Below are 19,443 nucleotides of genomic sequence, written 5' to 3' on the forward strand. Positions count from 1 at the left end.
TACTGGGGAAGGCATGGGGGCGCGGGTGTAAGCCCAGCCTCACTTTGCTAGTTATTGTAGTCCACCTCACTTTTGCATCTTGATCCCCAGGTTTTTTATCTTTAAATTAAAAAGTTAATAACAGGGACCTCCCTGATGGTCCAGGGGTTAACTACAGGGGACAAGGGTTCGATCTCTGGTCAGGGAACTAAGATCCTGCTCAGGCCATGGTGTGCAGCCAAAAAAAAAAAAAAAAAAAATCTAAAAACAAATGTCCCTGAGTAGTCAGGGCCCTCTTTTGTTTTAGAAGAAAGCAGAGCTGTTTTAACCAGGCTGCTAATTGGACTCGCCCAGGGAACATTAAGAAATAGATTGCTGGTTTCACCTAGAGATTCATTTGGTAGGTTTGGGATATCCGGAATCTGTATTTTTGAAAGCACTCTGCAGATTCTGATGGTTGCTTTAAAACTTATTCCTCCTCCCAAGGGACCTGCCAAGGTGGCCTCCGTTTTTCTTCATAATCTTTTGCTATTTCAGCACTGCTGGGTTAAATATATCTAGACTCTCCACTGTGTTTTTATGGGGCCATTGGTTCGTTTCTACCAGTTGCCCTTCAAAGATCAAACACAGTGGTGGGTGTTCAGCCAAAACACTGCCTTGCTGTTGCTGATTTTAGGGCTTGGCGTCTGCAGGTGGGTGTCCAGTGGTTGAGATGCATTTTGAATCCCTCACTCTCAGAATTGTGTCCTCCTTCAGACCTGTGATACTGTGAATTCTAGCTGAGACGTCCTTCCTGTGTGAGACCTAGAGGAGCTCAGAGGAAAGAAGTTTTGTGCTTCGTCAGACAGAAAAGAAAATCAGGCCAGGGCCTCGTGTGCTGGCGTCTGCTCACTGGTCACCCCTTCTCCTCCGACAACGCAGGGGCTCCGTGAGGCTCCAAGGCTGGTCCTGGTGGGGGCCGGGGACGAGGCTCACTCCATGAGTGCCAGCTCTGGGACCACCCCCTGCACGCCATCTCCAGGCCCTTGCTGCTGAGCGGGCCCTGAAGACTCCTTCCCTCCCACCCCCAACCTCACTCCCCCGGGCCCGAGAGCACCCGTGCTGACCCCTGGCCCGGTGCCGTCTTCTTCTTACCGGGTCCCTGGACCACACCTCACGCAGGGTAGGCATCTCAGTGCCGCCGTGCCACCAGCTGAGCGCTCTGTCTCCTGCGTGCTCTGATTCACCCTTGGCTGAGTCTCCTTGATCCACCTCACTCTGAGTCATGGAGATGGGTGTGTCTGCTCTTATTGAAAGGGGAGGAGAATTGTGACCATATAAACTAGAAGGTGGTGACTGGCAGACTCCGTGATTTCCTGAGATTTTCTTTGAAAGAGCTCCCTGATACTGAGATCCTTTCAGTTTATACAAGACTTTTTAGAAATGCCCTCTAAATCAAAATGCACCTGTATGTTAATTTTTGCCTCTGTTTCTGTCTTTGTAGATGTTAATTTCATGTGTATGTTTCCTCCAGCTGAGGTCTGAGTTCGCAGGGAGAAACCTTCAAGGGTCTGCCTGTGGGGTTCCCAGCCTGGGTCATGGTTCTGCGAGCTAAGCTGACATCAGACACGTGGGGGTGGGGGAGGGGTCTGGAGAGCAGCGCTGAGCCCTCTCTGGGCCTGCTCTCTCTGCCCACTCAGGGATGCCCAGCAGCTTAGCCATGAGGACAGGCCTGAAACCATGCTGTTGACTTCTCCTTTATCTCTTGAGGAGGGAGTTCTTCTCACTCTGAAGCTTCTTGTCTCATACCCTCCTCCTGAATCCAGGAATCCTGGGCTCTTTGGACCTTTTTGGAGCCAGGCTGATCAGGCTGGGGCCAAGACACTGAGGGCAGTGCTGAGTTCTTGAAGGTGGGCGCTGCCCTCCCCCTGATGCTGTAGCATCTGCAGAGACCCGGCTCTGCAGCCTGGGCTTCCGCTGGTCCACTGCCAGGCACAGCTCCCCAGTCCTTCCCTCCCACTTAGCAGGCGCTTGGACTCGGTCCCCTTTCTCTGTCCCCTTGGGCACGCTGAGCCTTGGGCCGTCTCCACAAGCTGGCAGGCCGCAGCTGCAGTTTCCAGGCAGTGATGCAGTCATGATGCATTACTTGGCCCTAATTGCAGGCTTCTGGTCTGCGGCATACCATCAGAGCAAGGGGGCCCTGGGGACAGGGCCACCACCCTGGGAGGTGAGAGTGTAGACGCCTGGCCAGCACAGCTTTCATCTGAAGGGGTGTGTGGGGGGGTAACCCTTGCCTACATCTTTGATGGACGTTTCCTCTGCAGCCTGGCCCTTCCCACCTGCCCTTTGGCTACAGAAGTTTTTGTGTTATTTACTCGTATAAGTGTTTTTCAGGTATTTTCATTTTGTTTCCCCCCAACTAAATGTAAGTTCTGTAAAGCTGGGACACATACCTTCGTATTTGTACTCTTATCTTGCTCTGAAATCTATAGAAAACACTAAAAAACTATTGAATTGATCGCCCTCAGTCTTCAAATTCAGCGGAGCTTCTGCTGAGTGGTTTCTGTAGCATGTGATTGACAGAATTTTCCAGCGAGGGGCACCAGTGTTGGTCTGTTCTCCCACTGCCCAGCCGTTTCCAGCTCTTCTCCTGCAGGCACGTGAGGCCCTCTGGCCATTTGTGTTTGCTAGGATCGAAACCTTCAGTCCTCAGGTGGGCAGCTTGCTGATGGCTGGATTTTTAGGGACTTTCAGTCACATGATGGTCAACTGCTGTGAGAAAGTCATTACTCTGGCATTCGCTGGGCTCACTGGCCAGTCAGGTCCCCAGATCCATTCAGAACTGAACGCTGGCAGAGGAGCCCGGCTCCAGCCCATAGTTAGTACCATTCGCTGCCACTCCCAGTTGGACTGTTCTGAAAGCCAGCATACTGACATTTTAAGTAAGGTCAGAAAGAGTTAAGAGTTTCCCCAACCCCACAGTGTCTCCGTGTAAACGTTTGGATCCTAGGATTTTTTATCGTTTGCTTGGTTCTGGCTCTGGACGAGCTTCTGACTGGAAGAGATGTCTCCCTCCGCTTGATATAACTGGCTGAAACCCAAGCCAGAAAGGACCCAGCCAGAGAGGATCCTCAGGGCAGCTGGGTAGGGTGGGGGCTCTCAGACACCTTGAAAGTGACCCACCATTGACTATACCTTTTATGTCGTGACCCAGGACTCATGTATGTCATTTATGCAACTGGAAAAGTTTTCTCAAGACAGTACTCACCCTTCCTGTATGTGATAAGCCCAGTGTTGGCCATGACCCACTAAACTGATTTCATAACCCACTAACAGGTCCGAACCCTCGGTTGGAAACAGTGTTGCTCAGGAATTCCTGGCGGTCCAGTGGTTAGGACTTCCCACTTTCACTGCCGACGGCCTGGGTCAGGAATGGGGACCGCACAGGCGTAATTGCATGGCAAAAGAGAAAAGAAATCTCTGCTCTAGGGAGCATCCATTCTAGGGTTCCCAAGGCTCTTTCAGAGTTCTGCCCCGAGGGGCAAACTTCCAGTCTGCCAGCACAGCTTCTCTGGCCTCCAGATTGCATTTGTGTTGGAAGGAAGGAGTCAGTATCCCTGGGCCTGCCCTTCTTTTTTCCCCACCCATCTCTGCACCAGATCCTTCTACGTCCTTAAAAGACTGCGTACATTCCTTGTTTCACATTTTGTAACCTTATCAAGCCTTGAATCCGTAGGAACATTAAAAAGAGTTTCATTTACCTCAGTCCTAGGTTTTAGCAAAGTTCCTATTGAATAGTTTTCCTCTAGTCTCACCCCCCAAACTGAGCTGGGCTTCTCAGCCAGTGGCCAGTGTGCCCCGCCCCCGTCTCTGCAGTGAGCCCAGGCTCTCACAGCCAGGTGGACCCAAGGGCAGCCGGACTGGGACCTACTGCAGCCTCTGTGACCTCGGCTGAGGGAGCGAGGGGAGCTGGTTAGGGGACCCGAAGTCCCCCACCCTGCAGTGATCACTGTGCTGGCTCAAGGGGCAGGAGGGATCATGTGTCTCGGATTGTTTTTACCCCTTGGGAATAGCAGGCCTTTAGAAATTTCCGGCACTGGTCTGACCTCGTCATATTTCTTTGAGGAATCGCTCTTTGAGTCCTGGCCTAGGTAAACAGCCTCATCGCCCATGTGTCTGCTGGACCTGCCACTTCCCCGCACCACCCTCCCCCACCCCAGGCAGGGCCTGACTCAGTCCATTGACTACAGCCCAAACCGGGGTCACAGCGGGCCCATCCCCGCCCCCCAACACACACGCCATCTTCCACGTCTTCCACTCACTCGCCAGGGGCGCCGTGTGGGGCTGGCAAGGGGCTGGCCGACAGCTGGTCCTTGAGCTCCAGGTTCAAAGCTACCCCCATTATCAGTTGAAGATCTGGTGCGGCCTACATCACTAACCCCTGGAGAAGCCCCCGTGGTTCTCTTGCTGTGGGTCTGAAGGACACATGTCTCTCCTCCCCCATGTTTTGGCCTCCAGAGTTTGACAGGACAGTGGTGGGTGGGTGGCTTCCAGCCTCAACACAGACGTTCAGGCTCCTTTCAGGCCCCTCCTCTGCCTGTTGTCCAACTTCCTACTGCTTCTCTCATGCTAGGGGCCCTGTTAGTGGGTGCTGATCTTAGGGACCAGGCACAAAGGCCCCTTTTATCCCTCGAGCATGTGCTTAGCCCCCACTGAGCATGCCAGCCCGTAGGACCACCCAGTCCTACAGGATGTGATGTTCAGATCCACTGGAAAGGAGCATCTTGTTTCAGCTTCCTTGTGTATTCAACCAGTTGATCAGCCTTAGTTTGTCTTTTTCTCTCTTCAGAACATTTTTGTTCAGTGATTTAGGTTCTTCCAGGTCAGCTGGGAGCAGTGTTGAGATTGAGGGTCTAGACCCTGAGCTGCGGCACCATCAGTGCCCGGCATCGGAGCTGTAGCGCAGGGGAGCTACGTGCGCCTTGGGCGGCCCAGGGGGAAGGGCCAGAGCCCCTGGGAGCCCAGAAAGGGGCGGGGTGGGCGTCCGAAGCCTCCCTGCAGGCGGCGGTCCCCCGTGGGGCCCCCTCCTGTGCCACCACACTGCTTTCCGACTTCAAGCTCCCCGTTAGTTCTGACCTCAGGAAGCAGCCGGAGAGCCATCCCTTAACCCATCCCCGGTGTCCACACCGCCGCACTCCCCTGGGGGCAGCCTCGGGGCTCCTCAGCCTCCGCACCGATGATGCTTTGGGCGATCATTCTCCGCCGTGGGCTGTCCTGTGGTTTGTTGGATGTTTAACAGCATCCCTGGCCTCCACCCACCAGGAGCCCCTTCCCCCAGCCTCAACAGCCAGGTATCCCCAGACATTACACGTGTCCTCTGGGGGTGCAGTTGCGCAGTTGAGAACTCTGGGCTGCCTGGTCCCGTTGCCTGCTCTGCAGCTGCTTCTCTGCCCAGTTGCCTGGTGATTCTCCCAGCATGCCCCGCTGCAGAGACCTGCAGGGGCTTCCGCCTCGCTCAGGGTGGACTCTCGGGTCCTTCCCCGGTGCTTTCTCTGAGGCCTGAGACACCCGGCCTCGCCTCCTGCTCACTGTTGCCGTCACAGCCTCTGCTGGCCGTTGAACACTCCAGGCACACGCCGCCGGGTCTTTGGGGCAGCTCTCTTGTCTGCTTGGCAAGCTCCCTCTCTTAATACACTCAGACCTCTGGTCACACGTCACCTTGGAATGGCCTTTCCTGATCACCCACTTAAATGGCTCACTCGTGCTCACCTCGTTCCTGTGCTTCACTGAACGGAAGCTGAGTCAGAGCAGGACCTGTCTCAGCAGTGCCTGTTCTCCTGAAGCCTGGCTCCCCCACCCCCAAAGGTGCAGGAATTCCGTCCCCCCCCCCCAGGGTGGCAGGCATGTTGTTTGCTACTCATTTCCAGAGGAGGCGGTGGAGGCAAAGGATGTATGTTCTTGGATTCCACCAGGCACATCCCTCAGACATGTCCCAGAAGTGCCTAAGCACAGGGAATTATTATACCCAGGATCTTATAATAACCTAAAATAAATGTACCAAGGAAGAAATCTCACAAAAACAAATCTCCATGCTATACACTTGAAGCTAACCCAGGATTGTAAACCAGCTGCTGTTGCTGTTGTTCAGTCGCCAAGTTGTGGCCGACCCTTTGCAACCCCATGGACTGCAGCGTGCCAGGCCTCCCTGTCCCCCACCATCTCCCGGAGTTTGCCCAAGTTCATGTCCATTGAATCGGTGGTGCGGTCCAGCCGTCTCATCCTCTGTCGCCGTCTTCTCCTTCTGCTCTTCAGTCTTTCCAAAGTAATGCGTGTTCGTTTTAGAAACCACCTGTAGCCCCTCTTCACTCAGACACTGTGTCATTTTGGTGTGGTGTCTTTTTTTTTTTTCTGTTCAGAAACTTCTGACAGCTACAACTCTCCTCCAGAAATGTTAAACCATAGTTGACCACCTCAGAGCTCGTTCAGAATTTTAGAGCTGATCATGATAAAAACTACATCAGAGTGCACCCAACTAAGAATGAGACTGTCTGGCTTAGTCTTCCTGTGATCCTGGCCGTTTCCTGGAGCAGGCACAGCGCCCCCTGGTGTCAGCACCGTGCCCGGCACCTGTGGTCTGGGTACTGGATCTCTGGAGGGCGGGAGGAGCAGAGGGCACTCTGCTGAGAGAGACCAGGAGGCTTCCCCCACCTGTGGCCTTGGCCTTGGTGGGTGTTCAGGGGCCCTCATGATGTCCACCGGCTGAGGCCACGACAGCTGCCTGCCATGTGTTCCAGAGATGAGCAGAGCAGTTACTGCTTTTACAACCAGGACAAGGATTGCTGTCTTGCAGAGTGCATGGAGCTGCCAGAAACGTGGTCTGCTCTGTTCTTGTCTCTACAGCTCTGGGAAGGGAGGAGCTTTTTCTGTGGTTAAGAGAATGGACTCGAGCTGGACTGCCCGAGTTCAAGTCCAGGCCGCACCACTGTGGAGCCGTGTGCCCCTGCATGCGTGACTTCTCTGCTCTTTGTCCCGGTCTCCTCCTCTGTAAGGCCAGGATGGTGTACTGATTCTGCGGGGTTGTGAAGGATCTCTCAGGTTAAAACATGTGAACTGCTTGAAGACCGCGTGGAGCGTGACACCCACCAGGTGTGCTGTCGCTGTGGAGAGGCCTCCAGAGCAGGGGTTCCTTCTAGAGCCTGTGAGATGCCGGGAGCACGTGCCTGGGGCAGGGAGAGGCGAGGAGGACGAGGGGAAGGCCCGGTCCCTGGGTGGCACCCGGCAGACGTGCAGAGAGCCGTGCCTGGTGTGGGGGCATGCAGGCGCCCAGGAGGCAACACTGTGGAGCAGAGAGGAGAGCCTGGCAAGTCATCCTGCCCTCCCGGGCGTCTTGTACTCTTCTGGGATTCCCAGGGGAGGGCACATGGACAGAATCGTGGCTCCGGCGCCCCGCTCTCCTCCCTGCCATCCCTGCCATTCCCACTTGGCACGCACTGTGTCATTGTCATTGTCCTGCAGGATTAGAAGAGTCTGGAGACCCAGCTTCATGGTGGGAGGGAATCAGACTCTGGCAGGAGGCCGAGTGCAGGTCGGGAGAGCCCCACCCGGGGACACGTTGGCTCCCCAGCCCTCCCTCACCCCCCGGGAACTGTGTGACCTGCCTCCCCACGTCCTGGCAGCACTTCTGCAAGGGGAGGAAGGAGAAAGCCCGCCCCTGGCCTGGCCGTGATGCCAGCTTTCATGAGCTGTGGAATTCTTGCTTGGGCCTCCGAGCAGCAGCCTCAGCGACCCCTCCGCCCACAGGGGCAGCAGGGCTGGGCCACGTCCCTGCCAGGACTGCAGTGACTCAGGGTTCGCCCCAGGCTGCTCCCATCCTTTTCTCAGGATGCTCTCAGGGACCGACCCCGACGTGAGGTGGGGCTGCTGTGCTTCACGGCCAGACGCAGGGTCACCTCCCACCCCTCGTAGCACAGCCCCTCTCCAAGAGGGCTTCCCCTCGCTGCAACTCCTGGTTTCCATGGCAACTTGGAAAGACCTGTAGTTGTGGTTTTTTGAAGTCTAAAACGGGAGCCGAGGTTTGAGATAGAGCAGGACAGCACACTGAAAATACTGTGTCCTCCCCGGGCATTTGGACCCAGAGGGTTAGAGGACGGGAGGTTGGTTGAGTTAGCAAAACGGCACCATCATTCCGGTACCTTCTTGGCAGAGTTCCACATGGCCCCTCGAAGCCTCCTGGTGTCTCCCAGGAGACCCCTCCTGGGGTCTCGGAGCCTGAACTTGGGATTATCAGCCTGCACCTGGGGGCAGCGGAGGCGGGTGGAGGCATCATAGTGGGCGTTGGCTGAGCGCTTACTGTGAGCAAGGCGCCCGGTGGCTCTCTGTGCTTTCACCACCTTGTGAATCTTCTGGGTCCTGGGGGGCTGCAGTGCCGTCTCTCAGGTGAAGGTCCACTGTGCCTAACCCGGGGCTCCCTCTCTGTGGGAGCATCTCCGTCACCTGTTGGTGGCAGGCCCGTTGCTTCCACTTTCCTTGTTTCATAAGTTACATTGCACGGATGCCAGGGTTTTGGTGACCTTGAGTGTGTCTCCCTTCTCAGTACCTCAGGCCACCTCATGGAGGTCACCTTTCCAGGCCCCAGGTTCTGCGGTGGCGAGAGTAACCCTGAGGGTTTTCAGCTGGGTGTCTGTGGGAACAGCTCTTCCCCCCTCCTCATTTGGGGTCTTGGAGGTTCTGAGCTAGGAAGGTGGGCAGTCCCAGAGCCCCTTCATTCCCAGGATGCAGTGAAGAACCCCAGAGGAGCTGCCCCAGGCTTGGGGGCCCAGTGCAGAAGGTGGACTGGCTCAGTGGAGAAGCTTTGGGCTGTTGTGGGGATCCTGTGCCCAGGGGTGGGTGGGGGGACAGTCGTGGAGGGAAGGGGTCAGCGCTTGCTGTGCAGCCGGCCAGGCTCCAGAAGCTGGCGTCCTGAGTTACTCAGCAGCCTGCAGTGCTCCGCCGGGCTGTCGATAAGGAGCAGGCTCCGGCTGGCTGTGCAGGATAGCCCAGATTAGAAGGTGGTGCGGCTGATAGCCGCCTCGGGGTGCCCTCTGGCCCTACGTCATGCTCCTCCTCCAGCCCACCCTCCCCAGCACTCAGCAGCAGGGGCGCGGGGCAGGCAGAGGCGGAGGTAGGACTCCAAGCGTAGCAGAATGTTTTGCTCTCGTTTAAGTGAGGCTGTCCGTGGTCTGTCGCTTAGCCACCCTTTTCAGTGTGATCAGTTCCCTCCGGTGAGCCCGACTTTCGCCTTGGACTGGGGAGGCTGCCCCTGGTCTGTCCCTGATCAGAGTGCGGTCCTATCCCCTGATCCGGGTGCCGGGGAGGGGCACGTGGGATTTGGGAAAGCCTGGGGGAACTTGGGGTTCTTGTGCTTGACTGCAGCTGGGAGGAGACCATGCCCCATGTGACTGGAGGCCGAGCTCCCACTCTCTGCTCTCTGTTCCAGCTGAAGCTCGAGGACCGCTCCGTGGTGCCCCGCGATGTGGTCCGGCACATGCGCTCCACTGTGAGTCCCCATCCCACCCGGTGGGCGTGGCCTGGGGCGGGGCGGGGCGGGTCTGGGTGGGCCCCCAGGGTGCCTTCCCTGGGCCTGGATGCCTTCCCGCCTGCAGGACAGCCAGTGCGGCACCGTGATCGACGTGAACATCGACTGCGCTGTCAAGCTCATCGGCACCAACTGCATCGTCTACCCCGTCAACAGCAAGGACCTGCAGCACATCTGGGTGAGCCCCCCGCCGGCCTCCCCCCATGGGGCTCTAGCGGCCAAGCCCAGCACTCAGCCTCTCCTTGCAGCCTGGTGGCGCTTCTTGCGAGTCAGCCATCCGGACTTGAGGTCAGGTGGCACTTTATGTCTCCAGCAGACAAGGCTGGTTTCCTTTCTCGTCTAAGACTTTTTGTCATCGTTTTTGAAACAAATTTTTTTCCAGTAGTTTATTTACGCGTTTACGATTCCAAACTTGTTGAAGGTCGTAGGTGCCGTGTCTCCCGCAGCGGCACACCTGGTGCGCGTCAGCACCTGCTCCTGCCTGTTCTCCCTCTTGCCCACCCCTCTCTCCCCCACTCTCTCTTTTCTCCGCTTTTCTGAAACTTTGTTTTTAACCTTTTTTTTTTCTTTGGCACCACCATGCAGCATGTGGGATCTTAGTTCCCTGACCAGGGATCGATCCCGTGCCCCCTCGCATTGGCCACGTGTTAACAACTGCACGGCCAGGGAAATCCCTGCTTTTCTGAAACATCTGAAAGCAAGCTACAGTTATGATGCCGTCTGCCCCCTGAGTGTGTATTTTCCCAAAACAGAAACACTCTCCTATTTAACAACCATTCAAACCCCCACATTAGGACCTTGACCTGTTACTGTCCATCCGCAGACCCCACTCAGTTGTCCCAACAATCTCCGTTTTCCCCTTCTGACCCGGACTCCATCAGGAGCACACACTCAGTCGTCAGCTCTTTGATCTCCCCAAGGCTGGAGCGGTTCCCGGTCCTGCTTTGTCTCCCTGTCCCTGATGACCCTGAGCCTGGGGCCATCCGGCAGTGCCCATGACAGCCTCGGGCCCCACGCTTTTGGCAGAACTGCCCCAGAAGTACTACTCAGCTCTTCCCTGGCCCCGGAACGTGCCTGGGCCACAGTGTGGGGATGTTCTCTCTGCTCCCCAGTCGTGTTGAGCTCTGCTGAGCTGCCTCCCAGCAAAGTCAGAATTCACCCCTTTGCCAGCGATCATATTGGTTTTGTGGGGAGTTATTCCGGGATTGTGTCAATAAACGGGTGCTTCTCAACCCCCATCCACCAGCCTTAGCCTCCATTAACAATTCCCACCTGACCCAGCCGGCAGTCTGATGGCTGCTAAATGGTGATTTCATGACGCCATCACTGCCTGCTTTGTTATGGGTTTGGCATTCTACCACGTGGAAGAGCTGACCTTGCTGTCCCATTTATTTCTTCATTTTCTACATCAGATGCAGAGACTCCTGTTTTAGTCGTTGGTTGTAATCCGTTACTTGTTTTGTTGCTTCAGTGATCCCACCCAGATTTGGCCGGTAGGAACCCCTTCAAGCTGGCATCTGTGCTCTTTTGACATGTCTCCACCATTTTTTAAGATAACACTTTCTTACTTTCCCTATCGTATTATTTCTGATCCAGCCTAGAATCAGCTGTTTCTTCAGCAAGCCCTAGTTTCTTTCAAAAGCCACGGTCTGGGTGCAAGCTGGGTGTGCTAATTGCTCCTGGGCCCCATTCAGGGCAGCACTAGGGAATCCACGTATGTGTACGTAGGTGGATACTCACACATGTCTAAATATGCCTGTGCCCATCCTGTGTACGTATTGAGATGTGTGAGTTCATCTTGATCCCTCTGACCCCAGGCCAGCTCCTCTCTCTTCCCTTGCCTGTGTTAGTGACTGCTGTCCCCAGCAGGGAGAGACTTGGCTCTTGATATCCTCCGTATAGTTATCTGTTCATTTAAATCATTTTACTGTGTAACCACCCACCCCAGCCCACTCCCACTCACGTGTCCTGTGTCCTTGGAAGGCCGTCCAGCCTCTGCCTCTGTGGGGGCGAACAGCTGGGGACTCTTGGGGCAAGCTTGCTGCACAGTTACTAGGTCTGACCCACATGGAGCCTTCCTGCCCTGTCTGTGGGGCCAAGAGGAACGGGGGTTCCAGACACCAGAGTCCTCCGTCGTCTCTCACCGCCTGTCTCCCTGTCTGCAGCCCTTCATGTACGGAGACTACATCGCCTACGACTGCTGGCTGGGCAAGGTCTACGACCTGAAGAACCAGATCATCCTGAAACTGTCCAACGGCGCCAGGTGCAGTCTCCCCACCACGCAGGAACCCTCGCAGGGCGGGGCCGCTGGGGAAGGGGCCGGGGTGCGTCCTGGGTCCCCCGAGGGCTGTGCCAGGGGCTGCGGGCCTCGCGTCTCAGGGCCCGACCTCGGGCTGGTCTCCTTGTTAGCCTGGCTGGATTCTCTGGCTCAGTTCCTGGTCTTCGCTCTACCCTGGCTTGGGGAGACCCTCATCGTCACATAGGACCCCCAAGAGGGGCTGATGCTCTCCTTTAGGCACTTTAAGGGAATGAGCGCTGAGATCTGCTGGCTGAGTCCGGTTTGTTTTAGAGAGTTCTTGTTCCAGTGCAGGGACTGAGGTGTGGGCGGAGGGTGAATTACCCATTTTAAGGCCCGCGGAGGCACTGACGCCTCTGGACAAGTCCTGTAGACAATGACCAACCCCTTCTGGGGTCCTGGCTGCCTCGCCTCCCCTGAGACTCAGGCACTGGGTTGGGCGCCCACCAAGCCCCCGCCCCCTATTGCAGGTGCTCCATGAACACAGAGGATGGCGCCAAGCTCTACGATGTCTGCCCGCACGTCAGCGACTCTGTACGTTGGCTCCACCCCAGGAGCCTGGGAGGCGGGGGTGGGGGGCGCGTCTTCTGTTCCTCAGCCCTGGGTTCCGCAGGAGGGAGCTTGGGCTTCTCGGCGGAGTGCGGGGGGCTGGCCCGGGGCGACCAGCGGTCTCGGCCAGTGCTTTCCTGGAAGGAGGGGCTGTGTAGCAGAAGGTGAAAGCTTGGGTGTTTGCAGGAAGCAGTAGAACTTTCTTTGCATTTTGTAAACTTTTTATCTCATCCTTTTAAAATCTTCCTTTTTCTTGGAGTGTATGCAGTATTTTACTGTGATATGACATTTTAGAGCAGTGGTAAATGACAGTTTGTAAATAACACTAGGAGAGTGTGTGTGATCAAGCAGGTTTGGGGACCCCCGGCCTTAGAGCTTTGTCCCCCCAGACCAGCAGCATTGCTGTGGCCCGAGAGCTTGTTATAAGCAGAATGGGTCAGCCATGCCTTTTAGTGAGTAAAACCCCTGGTGGTTTGTGTGCATCTGAGGTCTGAGAAGTACTACTCTGCAGTCTTGGGGGTGTGGAGCATGGAGGCCTGGGGTGGACGGCAGGTGCCCAGTAGGAGATCCAGGTGTGAACACTGCTCCCCCGCCCCCGAAGAGGCAGCACTCACGGGCCCCCCTCTGGCCCCCAATCCTGCAGGGTCTCTTCTTCGACGATTCCTACGGCTTCTACCCGGGCCAGGTGCTCATTGGGCCTGCCAAGATCTTCTCCAGTGTCCAGTGGCTGTCAGGCGTCAAGCCGGTGCTCAGCACCAAGAGCAAGTTCCGCGTGGTGGTCGAAGAGGTAAGGAGAAGGCGTGGTGGGGAGTGAGGCCCTGGCACTCCCGCCCAGCGTCCCTCGCCTGGAAGGGGGCTGCTCTGAGGACAGGGGGAGCCCGGGCTGAGTGAAGGAGGGAGGTGGCCAGTGGCAGGTACGCTGGGCCCATCTGGAGGGGAGGAGGCCTCCGTGACCTCTGGGAGGGTCTGAACTACGATGAAGACCTGCTTCCCGCCTTGGAGGACAGCTGCTGAAAGTGAGAGGCAGTAGGGTCTGCTGACTGGGGCCCTGTCCCACCCCCTTCCCAGGTGCAGGTTGTAGAGCTGAAGGTCACCTGGATTACCAAGAGCTTCTGTCCAGGGGGCACGGACAGCGTCAGCCCCCCACCCTCTGTCATCACCCAGGAAAACCTAGGCAGGTGAGCGGCCCCAGCACGCCCCCTGCTCCAGCACCCCCAGAGGTGGTCCCCAAGCAAGTCTCTGGGCCACAGGCACAGATGCCGGGGGGGCTGCCAAGGACCCCCTCGCCCAGCGCCCGCCTCTGCCCTCTCCCGCTCGCCTCCCAGGGTGAAGCGTCTCGGATGCTTTGACCATGCTCAGCGGCAGCTTGGGGAGCGCTGTCTGTATGTCTTCCCAGCCAAGGTAGAGCCGGCCAAGATTGCCTGTGAATGTCCAGAAAAACACTGCGCCCAGGGGGAGGGCTCTATGGCCAAGAAGGTATGTCCTCGGGGTTGGGGCTTGGCGGGCGTTTGAGGAACTGGCCTTGAGCCATTTCCACAGCAGGAAGGTCTGTGCTTTAGGCCTTGGGGGGCAGCCCTGATGACCCTTGCAGGCCAGTTAGGTGTATACAGCCGTCACCCCTCGAGCGAGCTGCCTGGAGTCAGCTCTCCATGGTGCCCACCCTCCCCTCTGCCGGCAGGTGAAGCGCCTCCTGAAGAAACAGCTTGTGAGGATCACATCTTGCTCCCCGGACGTCCAGTGCTCCAGGGACCATTCCATGGAAGACGCAGGCAAGAAGGGGGTGGCCAAAGCCAAGAGTGAAATGGGCTCCGCCAGCCCCGAGGAGACGCCCGATGGGTCCTCCAGCCCACTGGAGATGCAGGACGAGGGCCCAGAGGAGGCCCACGAGGCGGGCGAGCAGCTGCCCCCCTTCCTGCTGAAGGAGGGCGGGGACGACAGGCTGCACTCGGCCGAGCAGGACGCTGACGACGAGGCCGCCGACGACACGGACGACACCAGCTCGGTGACCTCCTCAGCCAGCTCCACCACCTCCTCCCAGAGCGGCAGCGGCGCGAGTCGCAAGAAGAGCATCCCCTTGTCAATCAAGAATTTGAAGAGAAAACACAAGAGGAAGAAGAATAAAATCACGCGCGACTTCAAGCCGGGGGACAGGTAGACTCGGGGGCACCCTCTTTCCCGGCTGGGTGTCCAGCCTGAGACCGTTCCCTGGCACCCGCACGCAGGCGGGCTTACGGGTGCACACATGGTCTGAAGCCCCATGCGGGCTCAGGGTTGCCTGGGGTCGGCCAGGTGGGATGGAAGGATCTGAGAACAGGAGAGGGTGAGAACCAGGGTTGAGGGATTCTCCGGAAGGAGATGCTGGGCATGGAGACTGCAGGGGAGCAGCGCTGTTTCCTCCCTCCTGCCTGAAGCTGAGTTCCAAGTTGCCAGGCCCACAGAGGGAGAGGGAGAGTCCCTGGCCTTTGCTCACGGGACCGCCTGCAGGGTGGCTGTGGAGGTGGTGACCACAATGACCTCGGCGGACGTGATGTGGCAGGACGGCTCCGTGGAGTGCAACATCCGCTCCAACGACCTGTTCCCTGTGCATCACCTGGACAACAACGAGTTCTGCCCGGGAGACTTCGTGGTGGACAAGCGAGGTACTGCCAGGCGGGGCTCAGGAGGCAGGGTCATGAGGTCTGGCATCAGGCCTCCCCTGGGAGGTGGCTCCAGCTTTTGAGGACAGCGCAGCCTTTCTGGCTTTCTCTGACCAAGCCAGGGAAGCAGGGGGTCCTGGGCCCCTGTGCTTGATGTGCAGCCGGTTGGGGTGGCGGCCAGTGCCCCCACCGGGGTGCCTTAGCTCACCCCTCGCCTGCACTGGGTCCACAGTCCAGAGTTGTCCGGACCCGGCTGTCTACGGCGTGGTGCAGTCCGGGGACCACGTGGGCCGCACGTGCATGGTGAAGTGGTTCAAGCTGCGGCCGAGCGGGGATGACGTGGAGGTGAGCAGGGGCCGCCCCCGTGTCTCCTTCAGGGTGGGCTCTGTTGAGCTGGGCGTAGAGCCCCCCGGGCTCACGACCGCCCATCCCGCCCTAGCTGATCGGAGAGGAGGAAGACGTGAGCGTCTACGACATCGCCGATCACCCTGACTTCCGGTTCCGCACGACCGACATCGTCATCCGAATCGGGAACACTGAGGACGGAGCCCCGCACAAGGAGGACGAGGTAGGGCGTCCTGCGCAGCCGCTGCAGTACCTGTCGTTGCCGCCAGGGGGCCTGCGCGTCCACCCCGCGAAGGAGGCGCCCTGCCCCGCCCCGACACCTGTAGGGCCCGCCTGCCGGTCTGCACAGCTGCTCCCCGAGCTCCACGGGTGGTTTCTTGGGGGCGCCCAGTCCTGTCCTTAGTGCTGTGAGCGTGGTGGCAGGTGCTGTAGGAGCACAGGAGAGGCCTGGGGAGGTGACCCTGAGCTCGGCCCCAGGGAACAAGTGGGGACATGCAGTGAGTGCAGTGAGGTCAGGCAGATTCTGGGCAGGGGAAAAAGAGGTACCAGAGTCCCAAGGCTGGAGCCTCATCCGGGGAGCATCCAGAGAGACCAGGCTCAGTGGACAGCGAGCATTGGCGGTGTTTCAGCCGGAGGGCCGTGCTCTCAGTACTCACGGTTGGCCTCTGGGCGGCGCCCACATCGCTTCCATTCTCACTGCCCTGCCTCTGCCCTCACCCTTGGAGAGCTGCCCCTGACCCTGTCCTGTTTGCCCTGCAGCCATCAGTGGGCCAGGTAGCCCGCGTGGATGTCAGCAGCAAAGTGGAGGTGGTGTGGGCTGACAACTCAAAGACCATCATCCTGCCTCAGGTGAGACCCCCGCGAGCCCATGGCTCAGCTCCAGACTGTGACAGCCAGGCTGAGAGCTCAAGGCCTTCCTGGCAAAGGAATCTTCTTTTGGGGAGCAGGGTCTTGGGGAAAGGAAGGGCAGTGTTACACCCAGAGCCCTGGATGAGAGTCAGGAGAGCGGAGAGGCTGCCCGCAGCAGGCCCGACCGTCCCGCCCCACCCAGCAGGCTCCTGGTTTCCAGGCATGTCTAGGTTCTCACAGATCTACCTGGATCCCTATCTCACTGCGCTGAGAATGCGCAGGTTGTGCCCTATATCTTAGAGGGCCTTCCCCCAACACTTCCAGGAAACTATCACAGATCGGGGGGGGAGGGAATGGACGGGGCTTTCGCAGCTCCATTTCTGTGCCCCCTCTTTGGATCTGAAGCTCACACCCTGGCTTCCCTCTCCCAGCGCCAGTACAGGATGGACGAGGGGGTGGCTCCCCCTTTGTCCAGGAGGCCATTCCAAGAACGGGAACAAGAGTCACAGAGTCTGCCACGGTCCAGCAGACCAAGTGCACTCAGTGACGAGGCGGCTAGAATTGGCATTTGCTGGGCCCTGGACCCATGGGCTGGGCTGGGGTGCCTCCCAGAGGCCTAGGGACCACCTAGCACAGAGGCCCAACCGTGAGGCCAGAGCACGAAAGGGAGGAAGGGTGGCAGGGCCGCTGAGGCCTCAGGGCCCCCGGTCGGTGTCAGCTCTGAGGCTCGGAGTCCCTGGCAGAGGGCCTCTGCCCAGCCCACGTCCCATCTCCCCTCAGCACCTGTACAACATCGAGTCTGAGATTGAGGAGTCGGACTACGACTCAGTAGAAGGCAGCACCAGTGGCGCGTCCTCGGACGAATGGGAAGACGACAGTGACAGCTGGGAGACAGACAACGGGCTGGTAGAGGATGAGCACCCCAAGATAGAGGAGCCCCCCATGCCCACCGCCGAGCAGCCGGCAGCCCCCGAGGAGGACAAGGGCGTGGTGATCAGTGAGGAGGCTGCCACGGCCGCCATCCAGGGGGCTGTGGCCATGGCCGCCCCTGTGGCCGGGCTGATGGAGAAGGCGGGCAAGGATGGGCCCCCGAAGAGCTTTCGGGAGCTGAAGGAAGCCATCAAGATCCTGGAGAGCCTCAAGAACATGACGGTGGAGCAGCTGCTGACAGGCTCGCCCACCTCTCCCACGGCGGAGCCTGAGAAGCCCACTCGGGAGAAGAAGTTCTTGGATGACATCAAGAAGCTGCAGGAGAACCTCAAGAAGACCCTGGACAACGTGGCCATCGCCGAGGAGGAGAAGATGGAGGCGGCGCCAGAGATGGAGCGCAAGGAGGACAAGCCCGAGGGGCAGTCACCGGTGAAGGCTGAGTGGCCCAGCGAGACACCAGTGCTCTGCCAGCAGTGTGGCGGCAAGCCTGGAGTCACCTTCACCAGCGCCAAGGGCGAGGTCTTCTCGGTGCTGGAGTTTGCACCCTGTGAGTTCGCCTGGCCTCATTCCAGGGCCAGGGCACCATGTCCCTGGAGGGGCCCCCAGTCCCCGTGCCAGGAGAGGGCGGGGGGGCAGGGGGGCTCTGTCCACCCGTCTGGGGAGCACGTTCAGCTGCTGCTGCCCCTCCAGCTGGCGTTCCCAGGCCTCGCCTGAGGGACTGACCACCCTATTTCCCCCTCTAGCGAATCACTCTTTCAAGAAAATTGAGTTCCAGCCTCCAGAAGCCAAGAAGTTCTTCAGCACAGTGCGGAAGGAGATGGCGCTGCTGGCCACCTCGCTGCCTGATGGCATCATGGTCAAGACGTTCGAGGATAGAATGGCAAGTAGGCGGGCGTGGGCGGGCACAGGCATCCAGGTGGGCGCTCAGGAGGCTGCAGCCCCTCCTCACAGGGCGGGAGAAGCTCTGACAAGACTCCCACAGCTGTCTCTAGACCAGACAGCCGTCCTTTTAAAGCTTAGTTTAAAATTATGTAATACATTACTTGACTTTTTTCTTTTTTTGAAAAATTAGAATGTTACAGGAAAAGCTGTATTATCCTTTGACCAGTCCTTGCCCCGCCCCCAGGGGCAGTGATTTTAGGAGGCTCACCTCTGGCCCAGCCCTGGAGAAAGGGGCCATGGGAAAGGGACCACAAAGAGGGATGCTGTGGGAAGGGGCCTGCCGGCACGCCCGCTGGTCCACTCAGCCCCGGCAGTCGCTCAGCTGGCGGCTCACCCAACACGTTGCCCTGGCGATGGTGCCCCTGCCCCAGCCCTCAGCCTGGGTCTCTGATGTGTGTCCAGAGTCTCCTTAATGACTGACAGAGCATTTTCCTCGAGTCCAGATCCTCTCAACCCTCTAGTTCCCTTGAAGCCAGTGCAGTCTTGCCATCCTGGAATGATTTTTTCTCTTATTGGCCGTCACTGTTGCTGCCTTCATGGGGTGGGGGGGGGAGCAGGGGGGAGGTCACAGTGGTGTTTTGAGGAATGCAACTTACAAGTAGTAATTTATTAAAAAAAAAAAACAAAAACCTGGTAAGATAAAAACCAATTTGGAAAATTCCTTTCATGCCAGGAGTTAAAGAGGTGCCAAGTGAGTCTGTACAGAGGTGTCTGCATTCAGCTTCTCTGTTGCTGTCTGCGGGTGTCTGGATCCCGAGGCCGCTTCCACTCCCACCGCAGCCACACGGCGCCCTGGAAGAGACTGGAAGCGGGCTCCACGTGCAGGTGCCCGCTGCCCGCGTCAGCCTCCCTGCTCTCTCCCTGTACCCCCCTCTAGGACCTCTTCTCGGCCTTGATCAAGGGCCCCACTCGCACCCCCTACGAGGACGGCCTGTACCTGTTCGACATCCAGCTCCCCAACATCTACCCGGCCGTGCCCCCCCACTTCTGCTACCTCTCCCAGTGCAGTGGCCGCCTGAACCCCAACCTGTACGACAACGGGAAGGTGTGCGTCAGCCTCCTGGGCACCTGGATTGGAAAGGTGGGTCGGCGCTGGCTGGCGGTGAGGGTGGGGGCGGGCCAGTCCCGGCAGGTGCCTGGGACACAGCTGATCAGTTTGCACCGTGTGTGCGTGTGTGTGTGTGCTGCAGGGGACAGAGAGGTGGACGAGCAAATCCAGCCTTCTCCAGGTGCTCATCTCCATCCAAGGTACGGTGGGCGGGGCGCGGCTGGAGGGCACCGTCACTCTGGCCGTGGCGCCCCTTGACCTCCCGTCTGGGGGTGGAGGTCGGGCCGGCCCTGAGGGACTTCCCCTTCCCTCCCGC

The 19,443-nt window shown here is 58.4% G+C and overlaps 1 protein-coding gene across 1 annotated transcript in view; it reads left to right on the forward strand.

Moving 5' to 3' along the window:
* The window catches only part of UBE2O (ubiquitin conjugating enzyme E2 O), a 48,015-nt gene that overhangs the window by 26,595 nt on the left and 1,977 nt on the right, over nucleotides 1-19,443 (forward strand). Inside the window, exons 2-17 of the mRNA XM_068977208.1 lie at nucleotides 9,434-9,493; nucleotides 9,600-9,710; nucleotides 11,698-11,795; nucleotides 12,299-12,362; nucleotides 13,021-13,164; nucleotides 13,446-13,555; nucleotides 13,703-13,853; nucleotides 14,056-14,528; nucleotides 14,862-15,016; nucleotides 15,246-15,358; nucleotides 15,453-15,581; nucleotides 16,118-16,207; nucleotides 16,988-17,684; nucleotides 17,881-18,017; nucleotides 18,957-19,160; nucleotides 19,270-19,327. Of these exons, the coding sequence (XP_068833309.1) occupies nucleotides 9,434-9,493; nucleotides 9,600-9,710; nucleotides 11,698-11,795; nucleotides 12,299-12,362; nucleotides 13,021-13,164; nucleotides 13,446-13,555; nucleotides 13,703-13,853; nucleotides 14,056-14,528; nucleotides 14,862-15,016; nucleotides 15,246-15,358; nucleotides 15,453-15,581; nucleotides 16,118-16,207; nucleotides 16,988-17,684; nucleotides 17,881-18,017; nucleotides 18,957-19,160; nucleotides 19,270-19,327 (2,794 nt within the window). The remainder of the gene's footprint in view (nucleotides 1-9,433; nucleotides 9,494-9,599; nucleotides 9,711-11,697; nucleotides 11,796-12,298; nucleotides 12,363-13,020; nucleotides 13,165-13,445; nucleotides 13,556-13,702; nucleotides 13,854-14,055; nucleotides 14,529-14,861; nucleotides 15,017-15,245; nucleotides 15,359-15,452; nucleotides 15,582-16,117; nucleotides 16,208-16,987; nucleotides 17,685-17,880; nucleotides 18,018-18,956; nucleotides 19,161-19,269; nucleotides 19,328-19,443) is intronic.

This window comes from Capricornis sumatraensis, chromosome 8 (assembly GCF_032405125.1).
Source record: "Capricornis sumatraensis isolate serow.1 chromosome 8, serow.2, whole genome shotgun sequence".
Lineage (NCBI taxonomy): Eukaryota > Metazoa > Chordata > Mammalia > Artiodactyla > Bovidae > Capricornis > Capricornis sumatraensis.